The 27,965-nt window shown below is 35.3% G+C and overlaps 4 protein-coding genes across 10 annotated transcripts; 1 reads left to right on the forward strand and 3 right to left on the reverse strand.

Moving 5' to 3' along the window:
- Positions 1–1,239: 1,239 nt before the first annotated feature.
- LOC114387806 (heat shock 70 kDa protein, mitochondrial-like) lies at positions 1,240–4,781 on the reverse strand. Its single transcript, XM_028348012.1, has 6 exons — positions 4,437–4,781; positions 3,820–3,884; positions 3,655–3,733; positions 3,003–3,569; positions 2,280–2,900; positions 1,240–2,077 (listed from the first exon to the last, which is right to left on the reverse strand). The coding sequence occupies exons 1-6, from the start codon at positions 4,503–4,505 to the stop codon at positions 1,454–1,456; spliced, it is 2,025 nt and encodes a 674-aa protein (XP_028203813.1). The 5' UTR covers positions 4,506–4,781; the 3' UTR covers positions 1,240–1,453.
- Positions 4,782–6,131: 1,350 nt separating this feature from the next.
- Positions 6,132–11,284, reverse strand: LOC114388266 (zinc transport protein ZntB-like). Of its 7 annotated transcripts, none has more exons than XM_028348675.1 (6): positions 11,018–11,284; positions 10,726–10,819; positions 9,776–10,601; positions 8,110–8,189; positions 7,413–7,677; positions 6,132–7,002 (listed from the first exon to the last, which is right to left on the reverse strand). In XM_028348675.1, the coding sequence occupies exons 3-6, from the start codon at positions 10,563–10,565 to the stop codon at positions 6,734–6,736; spliced, it is 1,404 nt and encodes a 467-aa protein (XP_028204476.1). In that variant the 5' UTR covers positions 10,566–10,601; positions 10,726–10,819; positions 11,018–11,284; the 3' UTR covers positions 6,132–6,733. The 7 variants fall into 7 exon arrangements, with proteins under 7 accessions (XP_028204476.1, XP_028204477.1, XP_028204473.1 ...); XM_028348676.1 differs by having other exon boundaries at positions 10,722–10,819; XM_028348672.1 differs by having other exon boundaries at positions 10,726–10,921.
- Positions 11,285–12,214: 930 nt separating this feature from the next.
- Positions 12,215–19,743, forward strand: LOC114385745 (rDNA transcriptional regulator pol5-like). The gene is made up of 8 exons (XM_028345803.1): positions 12,215–12,897; positions 13,488–13,613; positions 13,704–13,901; positions 14,503–14,730; positions 14,824–15,948; positions 16,857–17,144; positions 17,708–18,149; positions 18,568–19,743. Exons 1-8 carry the CDS (start codon positions 12,361–12,363, stop codon positions 19,410–19,412), a joined length of 3,789 nt encoding a protein of 1,262 aa, XP_028201604.1. The 5' UTR covers positions 12,215–12,360; the 3' UTR covers positions 19,413–19,743.
- A 328-nt stretch (positions 19,744–20,071) lies between these two features.
- On the reverse strand, positions 20,072–22,646 carry LOC114385747 (transcription factor GTE7-like). Its single transcript, XM_028345804.1, has 4 exons — positions 21,080–22,646; positions 20,765–20,984; positions 20,502–20,676; positions 20,072–20,405 (listed from the first exon to the last, which is right to left on the reverse strand). The coding sequence occupies exons 1-3, from the start codon at positions 22,388–22,390 to the stop codon at positions 20,618–20,620; spliced, it is 1,590 nt and encodes a 529-aa protein (XP_028201605.1). The 5' UTR covers positions 22,391–22,646; the 3' UTR covers positions 20,072–20,405; positions 20,502–20,617.
- Positions 22,647–27,965: the final 5,319 nt, after the last annotated feature.

The raw sequence follows: 27,965 nt of genomic DNA on the forward strand, positions 1-27,965 counted from the left end.
CAACAAAAGAGAAAAAGAACAAAAAAAAATGGACTTACCTGGGGACGGAGAAAAAGAGGAAGAAGGGTTTTGAGTGTAAGAACCAATTACGATTGGTTTTGAGTGTCCTTTTTTTTTTCATTAAAATTACTTCTAAAAGACTTCATTGCATTTGTTTAAGTTTTTCAAAATAATTTTTTAATCATTTTCTTTCAAAGAAAAGTCTTGAGTAACTTTTTAAAAATCACATAATTATACTGCACTTTAAATATATTTTTTACAATTATAAGTAAATGAAAAATAATTTTCATTTTTCATATTGTTTAAAAAATAAATTACTTTTTATATATTCTTAAAAAAGTTTTTTTGGGAAATTAAACAAGTGCGATCAATAATTTGATTTTGACTGACTAGAAGTCATATGTGGAAGAATCGGTGGAAAAAGGATGAGTAATTCCTTTCTGAAGTTGGGGTCCAATTAATTAATCAATACACAGTTTGAGATGAAAGAAATAAGCGTGAATATATCAATTCACTCGATGGAGAAACCCCACTAGTTTTTCTTGAAATTATTCTTCTATATAAATTTTATATATAAATACAATAAAACGAGATGAGAAGAAAGTCTGAGATAAAAAAAAAATCAATATATTCAATCTTTCTAGACGAGGGCGAGCCCTGGTGCAGCGGTAAAGTTGTGCCTTGGTGACTTGTTTGGTCATGGATTCGAATCCGGAAACAGCCTCTTTGCATATATAAGGGTAAGGCTGCGTACAATATCCCTCCCCCATACCTTCGCATAGCGAAGAACTCCCGGACAATGAGGTACGAAGTAAAAAAAATTCAATCTTTCTAGATCCAACCACATAGTTGACAAAAGAAATTTTGTTGGAATATTTAACTTTTAACAGCTTAAATTTGTAAAGGTGTTAAGTGAAATTAACCGAGCCGAATGCAGGCCGAGTCAGATTATGCTGAGTATAATTTATACAAGCAAACTATTGACACAGTTGAGCAAATGTGAATTATGAATTATACAAGGTAACTTCAAATGTTTCTTGTTGATAATTCACACAAATTGCTAAGAATGAACAATAATTGATGTTGATGAGGAAAATTGATGCTTTAGTTGACAAGCACATGCTTTACAGATCTCACTCGTCGATACAGTTTGGTCGAGTCAGCGGAGCATAAAACATGAAAATAGTGCAATAAATAAATTCAATTGATGTGCAAAATACTAGTAAAAGCCAATGATAATAAGTAAAAAATGCGTCAACGGTCACTAGGCAAAAATTTGAATATCGTTATTCAAACAGCATAATTTGGTTCTCCAGAAGTACATGAAGTAAAAAATGAACTCCAACCTTTTAGTACAAAAAACCTTATATCATATGCTAAATGAAAAAAGATGATTCATCTCTAACTCTAGACAAAATAAATCAGTAAAAGTGGATAAAAACCCCTCCTCGCCTTACTTCTTCACCTCCTCGTATTCTGCCTCGGGAGCCTGGTCCCCACCCTGAGAACCACCAGCTGAGGAACCGCCACTAGAACCTCCTGACATGTGCTCTCCAATCTTGGATACAGCTTTGTTTGCAGCATCAAGCTTTGACTTGATTTCATCAACATTATCCTCTGACATCGCCTTCCTCAGATCCGAAACTGCATCCTCAATTTCTTTGGCCACTTCACTGGGAATCTTGTCTCTGTATTCACCTAAACTCTTCTCAATGCTATATATGGTGGTGTCAGCACTGTTTCTAATGTCAATGAGAGCCTTTCTCTCTTGGTCTTTCTGAGCATGCAACTCTGCTTCTTTGACCATCTTTTCAATCTCATCTTCCGAGAGTCCACCGGAAGACCGAATAGTGATTTGTTGTTCTTTACCAGTGGACTTGTCTTTTGCAGAGACAGTAACAATCCCATTGGCATCAATGTCAAATGTAACCTCAATCTGAGGCAGACCTCTGGGAGCAGGAGGAATACCAACAAGGTCAAATTCTCCAAGCATTTTGTTGTCTGCAGCCATTTCCCGCTCGCCTTGTAGCACCTTGATACCTACCTGAGTTTGATTGTCAGCTGCCGTTGAAAAGACCTGAAATAATGATATAAGTCAGGAAAAAGATTCAACCACATAGCAATAATACATGCCACTAAATCAAATAGGATCTATGTATTGCAGCAGATACAATACTTTCAAGGGGAATTTCAATTAAATATAGAATGCATGATTTCAATATTAAATTAGAAACAAATGTCTCAAGCAATCATCTGTACTCTGTAGAATTAAGGCTTACCTGACTCTTCTTAGTAGGAATAGTAGTGTTGCGGTTGATCAATCTTGTAAAGATACCACCCAAAGTCTCAATACCGAGAGAGAGTGGTGTTACATCTAGGAGTAGTAGCTCTTTAACATCCCCCCGTAGAATACCACCTTGGATTGCTGCCCCCATGGCAACTGCCTCATCAGGGTTTACTCCTTTGCTAGGAGACTTTCCAAAGATCTCTGAAACCACCTCTTGGACTTTAGGAACTCGAGTCATCCCTCCAACAAGAAGAACCTCATCAACATCCTTGATAGAGATGTTAGCATCCTTCAAGCAGCTTTTACATGGTGCCTTGGTCCTTTCAATCAAGTGATTCACCAAAGCCTCAAACTTCGATCTTGTCAATGTTATGTTCAGATGCTTTGCACCAGATGCATCAGCAGTGATGAAAGGCAGGTTGATCTCAGTTTGAGATGTTGAAGACAGCTCGATCTTAGCTTTCTCAGCAGCTTCACGAAGCCTCTGCAGTGCAAGCCTGTCCTTTGCAAGGTCAATACTCTCAGTTCTTTTGAATTCATTCACCAGAAAATCCAACAAGGCATTGTCAAAATCCTCTCCTCCCAAGAAAGTGTCACCATTTGTTGCTTTCACCTTGATATGAAAGATGTTGTCATTTGTCAGTACAATTTTTATCATACTATTCCATCTGACAGGTTAATAAGGGAAGACAGAAGAAGAAACAAATCAACATACCTCAAAAACACCATTAGAAATTTCTAAGATGGACACATCAAATGTTCCACCACCAAGGTCAAAAACGGCAATGAGACCCTCCTTCTTGTTCATCCCATATGAAAGTGCAGCAGCAGTGGGCTCATTGATAATTCTCTGCACGTCAAGACCTGCAATTCTACCAGCATCTTTTGTTGCCTGCCTCTGAGCATCGTTGAAGTAAGCTGGTACAGTAATTACAGCCTTAGAAATTGACTTCCCTAGATAAGCTTCTGCAGTTTCCTTCATCTTGGTGAGAACAAAGGCACCAATTTGGCTAGGGGAATACTGCTGCCCATTAGCTTCCACCCAAGCATCTCCATTTGGAGCCTTAACAATCTTGAATGGAACCATTTTCATCTCCTTTTGTGTTTGAGCATCATCAAAGCGCCTACCAATCAACCGCTTGGTACCAAAGAGAGTGTTTGTTGGGTTAGTTACAGCTTGACGCTTAGCTGGGGTACCTACAAGCAGCTCCCCTTTCTGGTTGAAAGCAACCACAGATGGTGTTGTTCGTGCACCTTCAGAATTCTCAATAACTTTGGGGTTCTGAGAAACATATATTTTGAGTCAGCACAACGGAAACACATACAAACAAACCAAAAGCATTAATGATTTAATGTGTTACTGTTACCTTTCCTTCCATAACGGAAACACATGAATTGGTTGTACCCAAATCAATACCAATGACATCGTTTCCAGCAGGCCTTGAACTGCAATGAAGATGAAAAGTCATCATGAATAATTTTGATCAGCGCCTTTTGAGGATTATTACAAAATCATAACAAACAAATGGCACCTGAATGGTCGAGACAAACTAGACCAGTTGTGAGCTACATATGCTGGCTTGGTGCTGCCCGTTAACTGCACAGCAATGCAAAAGTAAGAAAAAACTTCCTCCAAAAATCATTGTTGCCACACATCATTCACAGCACAAATCAACTAATTATATAATTCTATGGACAACGGCATAATCAACAATTATTCACGTACTTCGTTAAGTCCCCAGGATTCTAGAGCATAGGAAGGTTAGGTGCACGATAATTCAATTATAGAATTGTAAGCTAGAAAAGTGAGCCAGGAGAAACTTTCATTAGAAGTAATAAAAGCAATATCGTAGAGTAGCTACTAAGTGAGTCCACAAAAACACGGATGATCTAGCAAAATCTTGAGCCAGTACATCAACTGCTTAACACCTTTGGTATAATTAAACAACAAAAACACTAGAAATGGAAAATCAATTACGAAAATTAGATGACTGAAATTCTAAACAACTGGAGCCAAATCCGGGCAAAAGCAAGACATAAATGGATTTAAGCCATAATTGAGTCAAATCGGGAAAACCTAGGTAACATGGAGCAACCATAAAAAAAAAATAAAGAAATGAAGGAAGCATAGAAGAGGTGGAGATGGTACCGAGCGATAAGCAGAGAGGGAGGCGGAGGCGACATCGCGGCGGCGGAGAGAGCGGAGCAAGGAGGCCATGGCTGGAAGAGAAGAGGAGATTGATTGATCAGAAAGGAAATAGAGATAGGTGAAGGTGTTGAGAGAGGTTTTAAATATCAGAGAAGAAGGGTTTAGGGTTTTGGTACCGTGTTGCCAAAACAAAAGAAAACGGTGTCGGTTTGTAAGGATAGTGGCAGATTATTCTAGTTATTCAGAGAGAGGAAGTCAGAGAAGGAAGGTTCTAGATCGATAACCCAAACGGTGTCGTCGGACATCCTTGGGTTCGTGGTCCATGAGAGTTCCACGACCTCTCCTTTCTTGGTTGCTACTTTTTGATAGTGTCATTGTCATAATTCTATTTCAGGCAAAATGTAATGTTGTACTAATCAAATGAACCCATCTAGTGGTACTTTGAAATTTTCTGTGCATTAACAGTTTACACTTAAATTAATCAACAATGAACATCTGAATTTACCAAATCATGGATATATACATTTGTAGAAAACTTTTCGTATGGAATTAATGTGTAGGGTTTAGTAATAATATATATAAAAAAATGCGTAGGGTTTAGTAAAATTTAAGAAATCGTGTAGGTAATTTAGAGGAGATATTTTTTCATATTTAAAATATGATATAGGTGAACTTTAAGGTACATAAAGAAGGGTACATATAGATAAATGAATTATCATTCTGATTCTAGTTTTCATATTAATTTTTTTCTTAAAAAATAATACTTTTTCTAACCTAACATCAGCTGGCAGCTATCATTTTTTAATTGGTTTTTGCATTTAATTACTATTATTAAGAGTAAATGACCAATTTAGTCACTAAAATTGTATCTTGTCACATTAGTTTTTAAAATCAAGGAAAATTCAAATAAATCTCTAAAAAAATTCAGGATTCATTTTAGTTCCGAAAATTAATCTTATTTTTTTCATTTTGGTTTCTATACTAAGGACTTGAGTGATTATAACAACATGTATTTAGAAATTAAAAAAAAAAGTTTACTTTGGGGACTTGAATGAAACCTAAAAATTTGAAGGACTTATTTGAGTTTTTTTTAGTTTCGTTAATTAATGTGATAGCTTAATACAATTTTAGGGACTGACCATTTACTCAGTTGACTAATAACATTTTTCATTCTCTAATGTGAATAATAGGAATTAGTTTACAAATTGAAACATTTCTAGGTCCGACTCTTGACCTTACAAGTTAAAATTCGTTAAGAGCATCATGCTAAACCAAAATTTTCATATTAAGCACCTTGTTTTATTAAGAATCCATGGTCGGTTGAGGGAGCTCTTAAGAAGCGTCATAATATCATATCATATGCTTGTATTTTTATTTTTTTGACAGATCATATGCTTGTATAAGTACCGGATTCTTATTCCTTACGTATTGACCATGGTTTCAGCTGGTGAAAGATTTTATTAAGAAAAAAAAAACTATCCACTGCATTTCAGATCACCATGGTTTCCCTTTGTCAGTCTCACTTAAGATTAAGCTTTTATTTGGGTTATTATTGATAAAATAAAATACGAGTTAGAAGACAAAATTGACATTTAATCTTTTTTTTATTCAAATTTAAGTTATTCTATTTTCATTTTAAAAAATATTTATACAATACACAAAGTATTTGTTAGTTAAATTCAACAGACAAATACAAAAAAAAAGAATAAAAACCTTCCCAATGAGAAAAGAAAATTGATACAGGAACAATTGTTTGATTGTTTATCAAGAGAAAAAAAAATTATTGTCAAGAAAGTGAACTAATAAGTAATAAGCTTAGAAAAGGGCAGGAGAATAGTAATTACAGTCCCAGTGAAGCAACTTGATTTGGTCTCCATGATCTATCAGTGACAATTAATAATATAAGAAATCAAAAAATCTGCCGCTAACAAAAAAAGACAAATACACTGTACAAGTTTGAAATGTACCAATAGTTGCCAAAAAGAAAGTGATAGATCCATATATTCTCTCCTATAGGGGGGAAAAACAATGAAAGAATAAGCAATAAAGCTTGCCTTGATCACAAACTCCATTTTACTGTACCAGAGAATCTGTGCTTCATGAGAATTCCATTTAGGCTTCAGATGATTGTTTTACTGACCACTAATTGCCAGTTTATTACGTTTCTTATGTGCGTGCGAGCCATTGAAAAGCAGCTGATAAAATAGCTTGCAAGTGAGGCATTCTTCAAAACAGAAGGAAGTAATAATTGACTTAAATGTTCGTTGATAGAATGAAATAGGTAATGCCATGAACCATCAAATCCGAAGATAGCCCCCTCGCTCCTGCTCTCCTATTCTTAATGATCTCCTGAGCAATGACTTCCTGTTCAGTGACCAGCTTCTTCCCATAGCTCTCTTATTTCGCCAGGAAGCCGCTATACGGGTATAAAGGGCCGGGAAAATGAAGCAGAGTAGTACAAGAAATAACATAGCAACACAAAGTAATATGACATTACGAAAACCGTCTTTTAGCTCTGGAGCATTTTGACCTGTCCATGGAACTCCTCCAACATTCATGCCAAAGACTGCAATCAGAGTTCAAACATCAAAATCATACCAGTATTGGATAGCCAGTGGATGTGGATAAAAGAAGTTCATAACAAATCAGAATAGGTCGTGTAAACTTATTAAGCATCAGTGCTTAATAAGAGTTGTCCATTGGAGGGAGTGCTTATGAAGTTTCGGCTAAATACCAGGTGCTTATTTAAACACTGGTGCTAAATTTTGTTGTGGATCCTGAGAGTGTACTTTTATAAACAATAAGTAAAAATGAGCAATGTCAGTGTAATGGTAAAATAGAATAGTTGCTTGAGCTGATGGATTGGAGAGAAGAGTTTCTTGAGTTGTAAAAAGTAAAATTAAGTATTGCACAATGAGACCTACTTAAAATGTGTAAAAAGGAAAAAGAGAGGTGTTGGGTTGAAGATGCTCTAACCTCCTGTTATGATGGACAAAGGGAGGAATATTATTGAAAGGAACGAAAGATAGTACAGCTTCCTGTTTATTTGCTCTGACTGCCAGCTGTCTAGACCAGCCTGAATTGCTGTGACACGATTTACTATAAACCCCACATTCTCCTTCAGCCTCCTTAACCTTCCAATTAGTTCTTCAAGGGAGTTAAGGTCATCACTGGCAAACCATCTTTTAGAAGAGCATTTTTCTTTGACTCGGAGATATACTTGCTCTCCATGGGCAATCACCTTAATAGAATTTGGTTTGATAAATATGAGAAAAAATCAGACGGAAACAGTACTGTCATTCCAGTCATGGTAACAGTCCTCATTACTGTAATTTACAAATTCCTGTTGACACTCTTTTCTTTCCATGTTCATTTTCACCTCCAATAGCAATTATTTTTCCAAGAAGCCTTCTTATTTTTCTATTTTGAACATGCACATTTCCTTTTATACCCTCTCCCAGATTTATATGCATTTATGAATTCAAAAGATTCCTTTTATTGAATCTTGATGCTATTGAATGATGAAACCAACAACCCTTACGCTTGATCACAAAACTACGATATTTTAATTATTCACTATTCACTAATAAAATGAGCTTCAGCAAGATTTATTTAAACTACAGCTTGATGCCTTTAGATCAGAATGAATGTACAAAAATAAGTAAATTATCACCTGCAAGAGACGCTGCAAATTAATATGCAGTTTGGGGAATCTTCTGTCGTCTAGCATTTGTTTCTTCAGAGCATACCCACCTACAATTAAGAAGAGCAATTGTTCCTTATTCAATTCTATAAAACCATTTCATCTATTGAACATCGAAGAACTAGTCTAGAAGAAACTTGCACAAAACCTGTCGAAAACGGAAATTCAGTTTACACACAAAAATGTTACACAAAACATTCTTATTATTTTATAAACCAGCTATACCAGGAATTATTCCCCTAGTTTCACCTTTTGGCTAGGGAACAGTGGTGTAAGCAATTAACAACTGAATGTCCAAAACAGTCACTTTCTGCCAAATATTATGCTCTAAAAGGCCTTCATGTGGCCTTCCTCATTGCATAATAATGGCAAAAACATTTAAAGGTACAAATGTTTTACCACCACTCTTTCATGACCTCAAACACTACAGTTAAAAAAAGGAGACACAAGGATGCAAATGCAAGGGTGGGAATGCCATATTTTGGAAAATGGATTCAGTCAAAATAATGAAAATATATTAAGCTGACCTTGAAATGTATGGATATGTATAGGTTTTCACAAAATCAATAATCATATTACCATAACTAAATTTATTACTAAGATAAGATAAAAATGAAACAAATCTCATGGACTTCACATGATATTTGATGAAATTAGAGGAAGCTCCTTTCTTATTTCAAAAATGTTTTTAATATGACAAAAATATAGCCTCCAAATGGGAATGTATCGAACATAGGAACATTTCAAGAAGAGAAACTTAAATACGATTTGCTAGAGGTGGCATGTTGCCTGATTTCTTATGAGATTTTATAGGCAGGCACTAAATATTTAAGTCTTTTCCTAAGAGAAATGTTAGCAACATACTATTTGACAGAGTCTTTTCAATACACTGCTATTGAATAAAATCTATGTGGGCCCCTCCCAATCCATATACAGTGGTTACTTTTTTTTGGTGAAAATATATAGCAGGTACTTAGTACTATATGGATTTCACCCACAACAAAAAGTGTGTTAATTTCTTTTTTCCTGAGAAATAGCTAGTAATTTGTTCCATCAGATCAATAATCCCATTGAAATCAATGCAATAATAAACAGGCCAACAGTGAAAAGACTAGTAGTACACCATATAACATAGTTCCAAGGACAATACATCATTAAGATACTCGATAAATAAATAATTTAACTCAGTTAACAGATGTTAAACAAACAATCTTAAAAGAGGCTTTGGGGTATCGCTTTTAGTTAGGTCCCTTTCCTCTCTTATGCATAAAAAATTATAACAACTTAAATTTGTTTTATTTATTGCAAACTAATACAAGGATTTAGGATGACATTCAATTAATGTAATCAACAAATTTTGTTTAATGAAATCAGAGGTAAAAATAATCAAACAAATGAATCATCATAAACTTGTCATCTATTAGACAATTTCAACCCGTCTACATTAGAATAGCCAGAAAGTATGTCTATATTCACATCAGTATTCTTTTCAAGTCAATTGATAGAAAGTTAAAAACTAGGCATACTTTCAGTGATCAAGAACAGGCTGAATTTGTAATTTGAACCATGAAGAGTACTAAAAGTTGAGAATGGAATGGCAGGGAGGGAGGGATCGAGGAGTGTATCATGAAATTACCTTTATCCAAGTCAAGCTCCACGGAGTCCAACTCCATCTCAAGCTTCGTCACAAGGTCTTGAATCTGATCTACATGTGTGTCAATTATGTGTACTACAAGATTTGAGACAGATCTAGGCACAGGGTTGTCAGCTTCCTCAGAGTGATTCATAGTCAATAAGAATTCAAGAACATGCTCCTTGATCACTGTCCTTTCCTGCTGCTGACCTCTTAAAGGAGAGAAACTCTCAACACTAGGAATCTCGGAAAGTAGAGATTCACCCACACGGGAGAAGCCTAACCTGGGAACACGTCCCAAGGACACAGTAATTACTGAATGCTCCGTAACTCTAGCAGCAATCCTAAACGTGAAGTCGCTGGAGGGAGGACCGGGCGAATTAACACGGAAGACAAGTGCCCCATCTACATGTGCACAAAAGGGTCCATTGCTAACAAGTGAAAGAATGTCTTGGAGTTTCAAAGGTGGGCAGAAAACACCAATCAGGTCCTGTGCAGATTGTGACAACTTTTGATTTCCTTTCGGTAGTTCAACATGGTACCAAGAAAACTCGTTCCCTCGACCTTCTCCTACACCAGATTCCTTCTCTTCTTTTAGAAAAAGGTCTGCTAGATCCCAATCTTTATGATAAAAGTTCCCCATGCAATCAAATATATAAGCTCTCTTCCTCACCAAGCCTGAAGGATGGGCAGGGTAGACTCGGCGCTCCCTGAGGGGAACCCGTGCTGAAGTTTCACCATCCATCTCCTCGCCTACCCCATTCTCCATAACTCTATGCTGAGCTAGTTCCATAAACTTTCTGCAGCTACCCGCAAAATAGGCTTCCAACTAATAAACAAAATGATATATGGTATTAAACAACTTGATCCAAAAAACCTCAACTGAGACTCAATTTTCCTATCTTATAAACTTGACACTTAAAATCTCTCGTCCTTTAAAACAACCAACCTACGTGCAATGAATGCGATGGCGCTATTATTCGTAATCCCAAAATCAAAGTCAACAAATCCAGCGCAACGCAATTAATTGATCCAAATCCAAATTGACTGAAAGTAAGGAACACCCAGAATTATATTCAAACAACCGAATAGGTAGGTTCATAAAAATCTTCTAGCAAACACCACCATACGCACACTACGAATCAAACCCTGAACAAAAGCTGCAGTTTTCAGATTCTACTCAACGCAACAAAGTAATACAACCAATTAAAAAAGAAAAAACTACAGAAGAAGTAGCATTATTACCTTGTTGAATGCCCTAATTATGAAACTAATGAATTAATGCCTGAAAAACTCAAACGTTGAAATTGGCTAAAGCGAAAGCGACACAGTATTGAAAAGTTCAAAGTGGAAGGGGATTTTTTTTCCCTTTTGTTGGTAATAAGGGAAAGGGGATGTGAGTGCGATAAACTAATTTATTAACCAACAGAAAACATCGAATATAATTGTGAAGTGATTGAGCTTCTAGGAAACTTCCCCAACAGTAGTTATGAACTCCCAGATTTTAATTTCTTTTTAAAGTGAAATATCGTTCACGGAAATTTAGTATTTTATACTGAAATTAATTAAACATTAATTTTTCCATATTCACCCAAAGGCTAAAGACAACGTCATGGACTTACTCTCATCCTGTATTTAGAAACTATTACTATTAACATGATGCTTAATTTAACACAAATGAGGAGAATAAGATGTTCACTCTCCAAGTCCAAAGTGAAATTTTTAATTTCTTATATAGGAATTGATTACAATTATAATATAGTACTTTTTATTATATAAAATGATAAATAATTATATAGATATACTGATATAATGTATTAAGTAAAAAAATAATTATGTGATAAAAAGTGATAGAAAAAATATAAAATATTAATAATTTTATCTCTTCATTTTATCATTGATATTGTTGTGTTAGATATTATATTTTGCAATTGTTGAATTCGTAAATTAATATAATATAAATAATTTTTTAAAAAGGCATATAAATCAATGATTTGTTAAATATATAATTTACATCATAATTTTATCGTTGATAATTTAATTATATTATATTTGATAAATGTAAGATAGATACCATAACTATCGCAGCAATATCAATAATATGTTAAATATATAATAATTTATCTCTTAATTTTATCGTTAATAGTTTAATTATATTATATTTAATAAATATAATACATCTTTTAAAAACCAATAACTTTTCTCTTTACATTTAAATCTGTGTATTAAAATTCATTATTAAGTAAAAATATAATTAACACGAAATTATATAAATATGTGTGATTTGTATTTTTTAATGAATTCATTTTTTAAACACAATTTAAAGTAGAAAATGCAGATATTTGAATATAATATAGAAAAATATATTAGACAACTGTAAAAAAAATATTATTATAAAAAAAGCATTTTAACCTAAAAAAATAATAAGGAGGTCGAGATATCAGAAAGCAGAAGAGACTAGACTACAATATTAACGGTGTTTTCATTGCTTTGCTTTTGCTAGTGAAGTGTGCGTGCGGGGTTTAAGAACTGAGACAAACTGACCCTAACCCTAAACTAAACCTGCAACGACGCCGTCTTCCGCCGCCATGGGTAGTAGCAGTAAGAAAAGGAGCTCCGCTACCGAGGAACAAACCCTCGCCGCCGCCGATGCTCCCAAACCGCTCATTAAGAAACCGAAGAACACCACTACCGACGATGATAGTCAACAACAACAACAACCTTCCGTCAAGCCCATGGAGAGGAAGAAGAAGCGTAAAGCCTTGGACAAAGAGAGGCGCCGAACCACATCCCAAACCGAACCCGAACATGCAGCTTCGGAGCCCAAACCTGCGCCTCCGTCCACGGATTCACCTAGCTCTAGCGGCGGTGTTATGCCGGAGTTCCACATTGGAGTGTTCAAGGACCTCGCGGCGGCATCCGAGTCGGCGAGGGAAGCCGCCGCGAAGCAAATGGTGACGGAGTTGAAGGCGGTTCAGAATGCTTATGATTCGCGCGAGGAGAAGGAGAGTGGTGAGGGTGGATTGAAGTTGGAAGCAGAGAAAGACGATGGATTGGATAACTGTGCTTCGTCTGTGAGATACGCTGTTCGTAGGCTCATTCGCGGTGTTTCTTCATCCAGAGAGGTTTGTCACATTCTGTGATGTTGTTCTTCTGTTTTGTTATTGGAGCATTGGAACTAGCCTTGCGTGTGCTTTTAAATATAATATATGAATGAATGCATGTTATGTATACCAGTTCTTTAGATTTTTTTTGCTTTTTTTTTTTATTCTGCTTTATTCGTTCACTTTAATTAACTAACGTCTTGGTTTTACTCTGCCGCTAAATTACCTATGTTTTCTCATGTTCTTCATGGCTGCTAGGAATATATGTCAAATTTGTTGTGATATCTTCCGTTTGCATGATAAACGTTTTGTTACATTGGTTTGAAGCAGGCTTTTATATGAAATAACATGACATGCAGATTGTTGGCTTTGAAATGCTCTTTTTTTCTATGAGGTGCAAGTGTCATGGAATCATGCTTCTTGTTGCAAGTTTTATTTGAAAAAGACATCTACATTTTATTATCTTCTTTCTCTGCATAGTGTTAGGAAAATGTTTCTGATCATGATGTTGTTTGTATAGTTTTTTGCTGGAATAAATAAAATCTGCACATTGATGCTGCAAATTTGCTTATTGATTGTTGCTAAGATAACATCTTCTATTTCTTTTGCAGTGTGCACGACAAGGTTTTGCTTTAGGTTTAACTGTTTTAGCTGGCACGGTTCATAACATTAAGGTTGATTCATTCCTTAAACTCGTAGTCAATTTGCTGGAAGTAACTTCATCAATGAAGGGCCAGGTAGGAATTGGTAGTGGCATGGTTATTTTCTTTTGGTTCATTCCTCAGCATGATAAGTACTATATTTGTGTATTCCTTGTGAAATTGCAGGAAGCAAAAGATTGTCTGTTGGGGCGCTTATTTGCTTATGGTGCTCTGGCTCGATCAGGAAGACTCACACAGGAGTGGAATATGGAGAAAAGCACTCCATACATTAGAGAATTTATCAGTGTGCTTATCTCTCTTGCAAATAAAAAGCGGTACTTGCAAGAGCCTGCTGTCTCAATAATTTTAGACTTGGTTGAAAAGGTTTGTACATTATAAAAATAAGAGAATTTTACACTTAAAATGATTTTGTTATGATTGTCTTGGGTTTCCACAGGTTTCAATTACTCATGACCACTCTTTACTTACATTCCATAAAAGGATTTTATTTTTTTATCCCCTAATTTACATGTGCAAAATTTGTGGGTGAAGATTGTCTACAGCCATTGCTTGTATCCTGGTACATCTAGTTGTGAGAATGTAAAAGGAACTTTTTGACTTATGGGATGTTTTGGTGGACCTCTAGGATTGGATTGCTAGTACATTTTCTATGTCAGATCCCTGTATGCATATGTCCATGTGCATAGATCCTCATAGGCACATGCAAACAACTACTTGCATCATTGAAAGTGTCTATGCTATGAGTGGATCACTTTCTCATAGGGTCATCAGTTCATTCAGCTAATTTGAAAGTCTTGTGGACCATTTGTTAGACTGTGTTTTGTTTGACTTATTGTATGCCACAGCACTCACTAGTTATTCTTGAGACTCACTTCACTCTGCTTCAGGCTATATGTTTAACCTTCAAATCCTGATTATCATTTCAAGCTTATTGCTTATCATTCATTATTATTATTTTTTGTAGTTACCTGTTGAAGCATTGGTGAATCATGTTCTTGAAGCTCCTGGGCTGCAGGAGTGGTTTGAAGCTGCTATAGAAGTAGGAAATCCTGATGCTTTGCTCCTCGCTTTAAAAGTTAGAGAAAAGATTTCTATTGATAGCTCTGTATTTGGTAAACTTCTGCCAAATCCATTCAGCTCTAGCCAGCTTTTCTCTGCTGATCACCTGTCCTCCCTGAGTAATTGCTTGAAGGTAGATTATATTCATTCATCTATGTGTGGTCAATACTGCATTTGATTAAGTTATAGAAAGAAATGATTCTTGTGTATTTTTAAAATTTGGCAGGAATCAACTTTTTGTCAGCCTCGTGTTCATAGTGTCTGGCCAGTTTTGATAAATATTCTGTTACCAAATACTATTTTGCAATTAGAAGATGCTGCATCAGCTTCAAACTCATTAAAGAAACACAAAAAGAGTCGAAAATCTAGCTCCTCTGATGAAGAAATTGCGAAGAATCTTCAGAATTTTTGTGAAATAATTATTGAAGGTTCCCTTCTCATCTCATCTCATGACCGTAAGCACTTGGCTTTTGATGTTCTGTTTCTTCTTCTCCAAAAGCTGCCGGCATCTTTAGTTCCAGTGGTTCTGTCAAACAAAGTTGTTCAGTGCCTGGTGGATGTACTATCAACAAAAAACACATGGCTGTTTAAAGTAGCACAGCATTTTCTGAAACAGCTGTCTGATTGGGTGGGGGACGATGATGTCAGAAGAGTTTCTGTTATAGTGGCTATCCAGAAGCACAGCAATGGAAAATTTGATCGTATAACACGGACAAAACATGTTAAAGATTTCATGTCACAGTTCAAAACTGAACCTGGTTGCATGCTTTTCATTCAGAACTTAATGAACCTCTTTGTGGATGAAGGTAATGCCCTTGAGGAACCTTCAGATCAGAGTCAAACTACAGATGAAAATTCTGAAATAGGATCTATTGAGGATAAGGATTCTCCTAGGACCAATGGAAATTCTGATTTTTTGAAGAGTTGGGTTATAGAATCCCTTCCCAGTATTTTAAAATTCTTGAAGCTGGATCATGAAGAGAAGTTCAGAGTACAGAAAGAAATCATGAAGTTTCTGGCTGTTCAGGGTCTCTTCACTGCATCACTTGGCTCTGAGGTGACTTCGTTTGAGTTACAGGAGAAATTCAGGTGGCCAAAATCTCCCACATCGAATGCTCTTTGTAAGATGTGTATAGACCAGCTGCAATTGTTGTTAGCAAATGCTCAGAAAGGGGAGGGCAGTTGTCCTTTGGCCAACAGCGTTGAGCCAAATGATCTTGGTTCATACTTCATGAAATTCTTTGGCACCTTATGCAACATTCCTTCAGTTTCCCTCTTCCGGTCTTTAGATGATGTGGATCAAAAGGCAGTAAAAAAATTGCAGGCAATGGAAACTAGATTATCGAGAGAGGTAATTATGCTTGTGACCTATTATTGATGCTTAGACAAAAACTTAATATGGTCTTATTTTTTCTTCACTATGATGAAAGCTAGGTAATTCCATGTACTAATTAATAGTGTCTTATGTGTAAAATTCCACAAAATCTTCATGTTGAATACTGTGGTAGTTTGTTGTTGGTTGTCTTGCCTTGTGTAAGACTCCCAACCACCCCTGTATGCAGTACAGATTTGGGGCTCACTATTACCATCTATATGCATGGGTTTGCCACTTTTGGTTTTTTCTTGTTTTATTTGTTTCAGAATTTTTTGTACTAGTAGGATTGTTCCCCAAGATTTGGCACATTTAGCTTCTTAGTGTCTCTGGGCAGACTAGCAGTAAAGTCTGGACTGTTTGTTTTTACTTTAGTCATGCTTTGCAGGATAATTTAGGAATATGAAAGATAGAAAACATTAATATGTTCCTTGCAATTTACATAACAAAAAGGAAAAATTAGTGGATGATAATCCATCTTAAGATATTGTGGTAATTTTTTATGTGGCATTTGCATATATAAGTTCTTGAAATCTTTGAACTCCATATGCTTTATGGTTGATAGACTGATTTTCTTGTTATTCTCCAAGTGAAGAAAGTATTTAATTATCATTATGTTTTCAAGATATTAAATGCCCATGCCTTTTCATTTAATACTTTTTTTATAAAGTATTTGGAGGATAGCAAGGAGGACATAGCATTACTTATCATCTAATAAGTTTTTGTGATAGAGTATTATGTTATAATTTACATCTTGAATTTGTTTACTATCCTTTGTGAGTGTTTCTGCATTTGCGCCATTAAATACATTGTGGTTGAGTTGTGTGAACTATTGTTATTTCATTATATATGCTTGTGTTTCATATTTTTGTGGTAATATTAAGCAGGAAAGGAGCCGTGACTGTAGCACTGATGCTAATAGATTGCATGCACTGAGATACTTGCTTATCCAGCTGCTTCTGCAAGTGCTTCTTCATCCAGGGGAGTTCTCAGAAGCTGCATCTGAACTCGTCATTTGCTGTAAGAAGGCCTTTTCAACTTCTGATCTTCCTGAGTCCTCTGGAGAAGATGATGTGGAGGTTGATGATGCCCCTGAATTGATGGACGTTCTTGTGGATACATTACTGTCTCTGCTTCCACAGTCATCAGCTCCTATGCGGTCTTCCATTGAACAGGTCACAATGAAAAATGTGGTTTTGATCTTTGACAGCTATCATTGTACATCAACTAGATTTGATTACCACATTGTATTACCTCAGTGCACGCCCATATGTTGCATCTTAACATTGTACTGGGGGAACTCCATAAACCTACATCTAGAACTATATGGGTAAACTGTGAATGTCATCTTTGGGGGGCAGTAATTCTTGATTTTGTTTTAATAGGACTGGTCAGATTTCACATATTCTATTAAAAATGAAAAAGATAAGTTACCTGGATTTAATGGATGGTATGAACATGCTATCCAAAAATGGATGCAACCTGTGACTTACCTGGCTATGGTATGAGTCATGATATAGATTTGTCAGAGACTGATTGATAATTGATTGAGCGATATATAAAAAATTGGCAATTGTGCAGAGTGATAATAGGGGAGACGTTGAAGTACTTTGTTGAAAGACAATGTTATTTAAGAAAACTTAGTTGTTTCTGGCCAGACTCCTAATTTAAATTTGACCTGGATATCATGGCTTATGTACTGTCTTGCTATTTATCTAACACATGGCTCTTTGTGCAGGTATTTAAATATTTTTGTGGTGATATCACTAATGATGGACTGATGCGGATGTTGCGGGTCATTAAGAAAAATTTAAAACCTGCAAGGCATCCAGATGCAGCAAATGCAGATGATGATGATGATGAAGATGACGACTTTATCGATATTGAAGAAGAAGAAATTGATCAAGCTGAGACAGGTGAAACAGGTGAGAGTGATGGGCAGACAGATGACTCTGAGTCAGTAGTTGAGGTGGAGGAGACTGATCATGGCCATTCCGAAGCTTCTGATGATTCTGATAGTGGGATGGATGATGATGCAATGTTCAGGATTGATACATATCTTGCTCAGATATTTAAAGAGAAGAAAAATCAAGCTGGAGGTGAAACTGCTCATTCCCAGCTAGTGCTGTTCAAACTTAGAATCCTTTCGTTGTTGGAAATCTTCCTTCATGAAAATCCAGGCAAGTATACATTGCTTATATCATTTATCACTTCTTGGGTTAGCTTTATGTTTTTAACACTGCTATTCTCCAAATGGTATTATCATACATGCAATAAGAAGAGATTGAGAAAACAAAAAGTGCCAATTTTGCATTTTACAATTACTTTTTTGCATAAAAAGTTCAAAATTGCCATGCATAGAACGTGGAGTCTTACATATGACTCTTGAATTTGCACAAATCGGGAGCCAAAAGAATGGTGAGTATTAATCATCAGACAGGCTTGGGGGAAGTTGAGGTTGAGGTTCAATAGTTTTCTGATTTTTTGCAATACGTTTAATTACTAGTTCAATGTGTTAGGGTCGTGAGCTTTTAACATCCGATTTACTTCGTGTGTACATAAATGCTCAATTGTTCATGGTGTTTTGCTACTCTACAGGTAAGCCTCAGGTTCTTATGGTTTACTCAAATTTGGCTCAGGCTTTTGTTAACCCTCATACAGCAGAAGTTAGTGAGCAGCTTGGACAACGTATATGGGGAATATTACAAAAGCAAATATTTAAAGCAAAGGATTATCCCAGGGGTGATGGAGTCCAGTTATCCAGTCTTGAATCTCTGTTGGAAAAAAGTTTGAAACTAGCTTCAAAACCATTCAAAAGACAGAAGTCTGCATCTAACCTTTCAAAGCAATCAGCTGCCTGGAACCGACAAAAAATGATTTCTTCCCTTGCCCAAACTTCGACCTTCTGGATTTTGAAAATTATTGATTCAAGAAATTTTGCAGAGTCTGAACTGGAGAGGATTGTTCTAATTTTCCGTGAAGTATTGGTGGGGTATTTTGACAAGAAGTCTCAAATCAAATCTGGATTTTTGAAAGAAATAATTCGAAGACGACCATGGATTGGACATGCTATATTTGGCTTTATTTTAGAGAGATGTGGAAGTGCCAAGTCAGACTTTCGACGAGTGGAAGCACTTGAATTGGTAATGGAAATATTGAAGTCACTGTCAACAGGGAATAGTGATGAACAGAATGCATCGAAAAAGATTCTTAAGAACAGTTTGGATAAACTTTCTCATCTGTTGAAAGAATTAGTGACTAATATGCCAAGTAAACCAGCAAGGCGGACAGAGGTACAGAAGTTTTGTGTTAAGGCCTTGGAGATTTTGTCTAAGCTTAACCTCACCAAGAATTTTGTGAAAACTTTGGCACCTGATACTCAAGCTGCCCTTGAGGCGCAACTTGGTGAGCAATTCATTAGTTTGAAGAAGCTGGAAAAATAAACTACACAATTTATAATTGCTGCTACAGCCCGACCAAAAGAAGTTTTTGCTGTATCACATTGCTTGCACACTCGACAGAACAAAACAAGTTAGAAAATACAGTGCCATCCAGAAAAGCAAAGCAATTACGTGATACTTTAAATTTATTCTGCTTGCAGTATGCTGAAAACGGTGCTCCGAACATCCTTGAGGTGTTTGCAGTAAGAATTTTTGGTAAAACTTAATTTAGTCTTGTTTGTCTTTTGGATATGCTTTGTTTTTGTAAACTCGACAATTGTTACACATGAGATTTTGAGTTGGTAAAAAGGGCTAAAATATTTATGTTGCTTAACTTTATTGTCTTCTTTCTTGAATCGCTGTTGCGCTTTTAATATTTTTATCCAGTTGCAAAGGCGACTTTGCCGGATGTGCTCCTTGTTTTACGGTTCTGTGGTGTACGATTTCCAATTTTATTTCTCCACCAATTTCATTGTGTCTTTCGAAGTTTATTTAGTTTTGTATACATCTTCGGCCTTGTTAACTTTAAAAATTATTAAATAATTATAAAATTTTTGCCAAGGAAACCTTTTTAATTTCCACGTGATACTCTTGCCTTTTTTTCCCATTGTAGTTTTCCTTGGTAAAGCATGTGCTTGGTACATAGACAAAATGGAAGATGGTTGGTCTTTTAAGAGATTAATTAACAATCCCGAAATTTCCAATACACAATCCACGAAAAAAGGATTTTCGAAGGAGGCCGTTCCATCTATTTACTGTAGTAATGTGTACAAGGTAAACTCAAAAAACACTAATTCTCCCGGTTCTATTCCTAATCTTTAACGATTCTATCTTAGAATTTTCACAACATTTAAGTCCACTACTTTCTGGCCTACAAATTGTTTTCTTCGGTTCCCGAAATAATTTGTACAACTATATCTATGTCACACCACAAATCCTGGAGCAGGTGGTCCGCCTCTACTCCCAAAACGAACCAACAAACAACGGTCACAATCTCTGAAATGAAAAGTAATCACAAATTTAGCCCTATCATCATCTGCGACAAAATTTACAGCAGCAAAAAATAATACAAAAAATGAGATGAGCATATACCTCTTCTCCATGTATTCGACCAACGCCCTCTAAGGAATCCAATGAAAGCAAACATTTTCTTCATCCGCGCCTACCCCACCCACATGATACCATTAGTTCCAAAAACTCACTGGCTACTACGAAAGCCCGTTGTCTGCTTCAGAATCACTCCCTGAGGAACTCCCCGAATCCGAATCTGCAATGGCGATCAAACTTAAGTTTTTCCTCACAGAAATAGCTTCAACTACAAACCAAGGACGGACTACTTAAGAGTAAGTAAATACCACTTGACGATGAGGAATCACTACTTGAACTGCCAGAGCTACTAGAACTACTACTTCCACGGCCTCCAGCAACATCTTTATCTTTCTCAATCTCTACAGGGGGAAACATACTCGTTGGCATCTCATCCCCAATGTCAATATCCTCTTCCCCTGCTTCTACTTTCTTTGCCTTCTTCACCTCAACTGGCGCCCCATCAACCTTCTCGCTAGCAGGCAATTCCTGTCAATTCAATGACATCAAAAGCAGCAAAATTAATATACGATAAGTAAGAACAAGCCCATTAAACAAAATGAACCAAGTGGTAGAGAATTTACCCCATTGCCTTTGTTAGACTGCGCATCGTTGTTGTTGTTGTTAGTGTTGCCCATCAATGCCTGCCTCTTAATCTTGCTAACCATCTTCTTGTAATTAGTCACCAATCGATCAAGTTCCCAAAGGGTCTCTGTGTCAACAGCCTCAATGTCTAGCTCGATCTCATCCCCATCCTGCTTCAAATGTCCATTCCTCCTCCGTATGATCTGCACCACCTGTTCCATTTTTTCTGGCGGCAAACTCTGCAACCCTAACCCCAACTTGTGTTTCTCCTCAAGACTCATATCCCTCTTGTTGGGGTCCTTAGCCTTCGGCTTTGGTTGCTTCAAAGGCTTCACAGGAGGGACTCGCATTGGGGATGGCGTGCGCACCGGAGACTGCAGCAATGGAGGGTTTGAAGAACTTGCAGGGGGAAGCGGAGGCTCTTGTTGCAATTTCGCAGGAGGGGGAGGAGGAGGCTTCTCCTTTTTCTTCACCCTCTCTGGCTCGACGTGGCTCCACGAACTGGCTTGCAATTCCTCCTCAGATTCGCGATCATGACTTATGCTACCTTCGAATTTCTCATGCACCGGCCGATATAGTTCCTCAAACCTCGCCAGAAGCTGCTCCGCCATGGTGTACACATCGTGACCCTTAGGGTTATAAGCTAGTGCATTGTTGAAAGTTAATCTCACATCAGAGGCAAAATCCGCAGGCGTGGCGTACACGTTCTTAGAGAGATTCGACTTCACAGTACCCAGATCCATTGGCTGCTTGATTATATCGCAGTAATCGTGGAGTTTCAATCCGACTATATCGACGGGGGCGTTGAAGACCCACCCATGTTTGTGTTTCATCAGCTTCTGCAAAACCTGGGAGCAACACTTCATCAAGTTCCCAGCCTCCGAATGCGACCGTTTCAAATCCTTCGCGGAATTTGACGGCCAGGGCCGCTTGTTGCCAGAAACTTTCTTGCTCGACGGCTTCTTCGGATGGCCGTTGAGGCTCTGCCCGGGTTGAAACTCGCTGGACTCGATTTGATTCCTTAGCTTCCGAATTTGTTCGAGCTCTGAGACGAGGAGATTCTTGAAGTCGTTGAGCTCCTTCTTCGTGCACGAAGCGATGTTGAAGGTAACGTACTGAGAGTGAGTTAGGGCGTCGTTCGATCGCCGGTTGATAGAGGAAGCATCATCGGATGCCGATTGGGTCCTCTTGCTATTCGCTAATTTAGAATTAGGGTTAGAGAAAGGTGTTTTTCCCATGAATCCAGCTCCACCGCCTCTATGCCGTTGCCAATTAGGTTCGTTCCGATTAGCAAGGACGGCGGAAGCCATGGAGGTGCCAAATCACGGCCGTCCAGTGAGATTCCGCCTTCTCTCCGGCGTGAACTCTCCAATGTGGGTCGGACAAAGCATAGGTCAGCGGGGAACTTGGAATAACGCGCGAATAACACCCTCACGCGCCACTGGAAACCCTCACGCGCCGCCGAAGGGAGCACCGATTTGAGAGAGAAAACAACAGAAAATTAAAAGCGTAGACTTTTAGGGTTTGAAAGTTGGATTACCCTAATCTGTGCGAGGAAAGAAAGGGGGCTAACCGCTTCTTAAAGGCGATGAGATCTGCCCGTGGGTGCTTCGGGAAGCTTTCTCTGCCATTGATGCTTTCTTGATTTATGATCCGACGGATGGCGTCGATTACTCGACCGTCCCGAAACCTGACCGTGGATCTGGCACGGAGGGTGATGATTTCGTGATGCTGCCACGTGTCTTTGTCAGAGCGGAAGGATGGAGGAGGCCCTTGTTTGGATTTGGATTTGGATTTGAAGTGAATTTGGGGTGAATGTGTGTTGTACATTTAGGGTTTGACGGGGGGGTGGGCCCACGTTGATGACGTGGATGGAGGCCAAACTAAAGTTTCCAGCGTGTGGGCGAGGAAAACGCGTGTCGATGTGAAGGGTAGTATCGTAAAAGAACAGTGCAGTTTGAGAGAGGACTGGTTCTTCTTCTTCTCCTTCTTCCATTCCCTGTGTTTTCACTTAATTATAATATCAAGCGTATTAGCGCTTTTGAATGATGAATTTTCATGACGAAAATGAAAATTAATTAACTTAGTTATCAATATAATTTTTTAAGGGTTCTGCGGTAGTAGGTTAATTATCAATTAACTTAATTAAATTATAGGGATGGTCTAGCAACTTAGCTAAAAAGATTGGAAAAAGACTTTTCGTTGAAGTGATATTAAAGTTCCGGTGCGACTCTTTTTTCTTGGTTTTAAGGTGTGTACAAGACTTTTAAATTCTAATACTTAAAGATAAAACGTATCATTTTATTATTTAAAATTTTAAACAAATTTAATGGAAATAAAAGCAAAATTATTACAGTAAAATAAACCATACCCTCTTCTTTATATGTATATAAAAAATAACTAGAAATTCCGTAAAGTTAATTACTTTAAGTTGTTTTATATTTAATGAGACTAGTCTTAATTAAGTTTAGTTAATTTTTCACGTTAAGATATCTGACCATTTGGTTTTGCATTGCTCCTTCGTCGGTCAGTTATGGAATTGGTTGGAATGAATAATAGACGGATCTCCCCTCTCAATAAAGCTCTGCTCAGGTTAATGGTGTTAGGATGACGACTCTGACTTATATTATTTGGATGATTTGAAATGCTCAACACAAGTGTCTCTTTCAAAACCAAAAAATTACAGTCCACACAGTTGCTCTTTGATAGTTGCCAACACACAGTTTTTAGATTTGTTTAGATGAAAAAATTTAAAATTTTAAAGAATTTTAAATAATTTAATTGAATTTTTTTTATTTTTAAAATTTTGTGTTTGAATAAAAAAATTAAAATTGTGACCGTGAAAAGAGAAAATATGATTGATACATTGTTAGAGAGAATAATACTGATGCGCGAGATAGAAGAGTTGCAGGGAAATCGAAACATAATTGGTTGCGATGTATCTTGAGGAACCATGATGTTGAATTCCTAGGATTTTTTATCATCAACCTTGGATATCAAAAATCCATTTTTGCTGAAATTATTATAGTCATCAATGCCATGGAAAGGAGTTGGAGAAAACTTTGGATAGAATGCGATCGATTCTATGATGGTTTTGGAGGTTGTTAAAAATGATTTGGCACTGCCTTGGAACATTACAACTAGATGGAGAAAAGCCATCTATTTAACTAAGCCTATGAACTTTTTAATTTGTAATATTTACCGTGAAGGGAATACTTGTGCAAACACTTTAGCCTTTCATGATAGTAATTTAGACGAAATTTTGATAGTTGCCTTTTGTAAAGGATAGATATGTTCTTCATAACTTTAGATTCGGGGAGATGTCCCTCTTTCATTTTCCATGCGTTACGGTGCATGTCCCCCCATGATCTGTTCTTCTTGTTCATTGTTGTATTGTGGTTAACATATTTCGAAGATTGTTGGTTTGGGTGGATGATTATTCGGGTACCAATAGTTGGGATGTATGTCAGTAACAATCTAACCGCAACAGTCCCTCTCTTTTGCTTTAAAAAAAAAATTAAGTTGATTGATAAGAATATTGTGTGAAATGTACATTCAAAAGAGAAAAAGTCTATGACCTTATCAAATTGTACCACTTTTGTTAGTTTTAAAAGATGAAAAGGTCATTAGTTTTAGAAGTTTACGACCTTACCAAATTATACTACTTATAAATTAAAACTAGTTAAATTAAATAGCTAATACAAATGTGTTAAATATGACACACACATTTAGAATAGGGGATAAGATATGAGGATTTAGTTTCATTAAATGTGAATATCCTGACGCATGTACACAAAAGTGGTACTGTAATTTTAATCACTTGAGTTTTTTCCCAACAAAACTCTAAATAGGCATTGGGCCAATGTACACAACTCCAAGTTTCATGATTTCAAAGAAACCAATAAAGAGTATATGTTTCCAGAAGCACCTAAACAAGATTGGTTAGGTCAATCCTTAAAATCGATTCTTGCTAATAATCAATGAAAAACTGAGAGGCAAATCATCAATGACTAGTTCGTTGAAAAAAAAATCTTTATTGTTTTCTAATTAAAAACTTATTGTGATTATTGATACAACTCTAACCCAATTTTATAAAAATTGACAGTTATATCAATTATATTTATTTTAGTTTCTAATTGTAGTTGTTAATATATACTGTTATTATTGTATGGTTTAGACTTTGAACGTTATGACATATTTGGCTTGGTTTTGTATTTAATTTTGAATATTGTTTGTAATGCGTTATGTTGATGATATTTATAAATTATGAAGTTTAATTTGTAGCATAAAAAATTTATAAATATTATTGTGTTTTTAATTATTAATAATATAATTATAATTAGGCAATTAAATTAGTATCTTTATTAGTTAAATCACTAATTTGATTCTTTATTTTGAAAAAACAGAACCCTTTCCATTCTATACAACATTTCCCTCCATGCTAAACAAGGATTAATTTTAATAATTTGCATTCCCTGGTGAGTCGATACTAATTGACATATTCATCAATTTATCCTAAATGTAATTACTATCAATATTAAAAGAATTAGAACAAGTCAAACAAAAATATATTTTTCTATGATTCGATCATTTAAATTTTACAAAAATCTATACCGTCAATTAATTAAAAATCATTCTAACTATAACAGTATATAATGATGTATTTAGTTATTATGAAAGTTAATACAATATATAATTAATTAGATAATAGTATAAAATAATCTTTACAATATTAATACTCCTTTTATTCAGCACATATTTTTTTATTTAATATCTCTAAATTAAGTTAATAACTTATTCTTATGTATATGCTGATACACGACAAAAGTTAAAAGGTGTATTTATATAATGATGCATTTAAATTAAAAACTGTAGTTGTCTTGCAGTTACGTATTATCACTATTATACATTAAAGAAAAACCAAAAAAAAAAACTATTATACAATAAAGATAATGGTAAAAAATGGGGATTGATTTCATCTTTTCTTTGTTCACATTTTGCAACTAATTTCAAAGTGTCAATTTTTCACTTTTCCTATTCTCGAATCTTGGATATGACACAACTAATACTTAAATTCAAAGTATTTCAGCCTGATCGTTACAAACAGAGTTAATTAGACCTTTTTTTTAACTTATCTTTATTATGTATTAATGCACAAAAGAGATACCATGAATGGGATTATGCAATCTTACGTCATTGGGTGTAAACCTTTTAAGCCTATATATGAAACCATTAATTTCTTCAAAAACGATAATATGAATGGTGCATCTTTGAGTTAATCTTTATTTTATTTTTGAGTAGTGCTACAAACATATTTCTTTAAATACACTTTTTAAATGATTAAAATTTATTAAAAATTATAAAATTATAAGAGAAAATAATTAAATATGATGAAAAACTTATCAAATCTTATTATTTTCAATAAATTTTAACCAATAAAAAAAGTACTTGAATAAGTGACTTAAAGAATATAATCTAACAGTTTTTTTTTTTCATTTTGACTGCTATTTAATCTTTGTTTTAATAAAAAAAAATTGTAATAGTATTTGCATTGCTACTAGAGATTTAAGAGACTTTTATTTCACATACTATATATTATAAGAATATAATAAAAAATATAAGCTTAATAAAATTTAGGTTAAATTACTTATTTGGTCTTTATATTTTCATGATTCTTAACTTTTTAGTCCCTATAATTTAAAAGTGATCTTTTTAGTACTTATAATTTATATTTTTGTAGTATAAAAATATTTTTTTTAATTCTTATAATTTATATTTTAATTCTCTTTTAATTCATGTGATTTGAAAATTATAAGGACTAAAAAAGTAAAAATCATGAAACTATAGGGATTAAAAATATCACTTTCAAAACTGCAGAAACTAAAAGAGAATTAAAATGTAAATCATTGAGATTAAAAAAATCACTTTCAAATGATAGGGACTAAAAAAGTAAGAATCATGAAACTATAGGGACCAAATGAGTAATTTAACCTAAAAATTATCTCACGTTTATTATGTGATAATAAAATAATTATTTATAAAAAAAATTATTACTAAATATATTTTATTTTTAAAAAAATCATAATCTCACATTCAACTAATATTTATTTTCTATTCTCCTTATTATCTACTATCCTAAGCTCTCAAATTCAATCAAACACATGTTTTAACCACTATTCGATTCAACCAAACACATGTTTTAACCCGATACTTACATTAATATAATATATATATAATATATTCAGTTTAGATCTGATTTAATAGATTTTCAAAGCATTGACTTGTTATCCAAACCAATTACAAATATTTCTAGATTTGTGACTGCTTATTTCCCTCTTTTTTTTTTTTGCTTTGAATTTATCCCCTTTTTGTTGTTGCTTATAGAAAAATAATATTGATTAAAAAACAATCGAATAGAAAAGAAATTAATATAACAGCTATCCAATTGTTTTTAGCATCCAATGCTTTCCGATGCATTTAAGCTTCGGAGTTGGAAGCCATGGCAACAGAAAAGAAAAGCAATTAAGCTCATGCATAACATAGCATGACATACCTCTCTCTCTCTCTACTTTGTTATTTGATTCTTCCACACATTGGACACTTAATTTGCTGGTATTTTATTAATTAGACACACATTTCCGGTCCAAAAGAATAGCATCCAACTCTAATGACATTCCTAGAATCCCATTTAATGGGAATGCTTGTAGTATTCGTAATTCTAAGGTAGAATCAGTAACTATCTTGAATGAAAATCTGTCACCACTCAATGAAAAAAAAGAATCAACTACGTTAATGATTAAATTGCATGTTCACACCAACCGGTAAAAGAATGTAGAATTTTTTTCCAAAATTATAAATTTCAAGGAAAAATACATTTTAATTTCA

This window comes from Glycine soja, chromosome 15 (assembly GCF_004193775.1).
Source record: "Glycine soja cultivar W05 chromosome 15, ASM419377v2, whole genome shotgun sequence".
NCBI lineage: Eukaryota > Viridiplantae > Streptophyta > Magnoliopsida > Fabales > Fabaceae > Glycine > Glycine soja.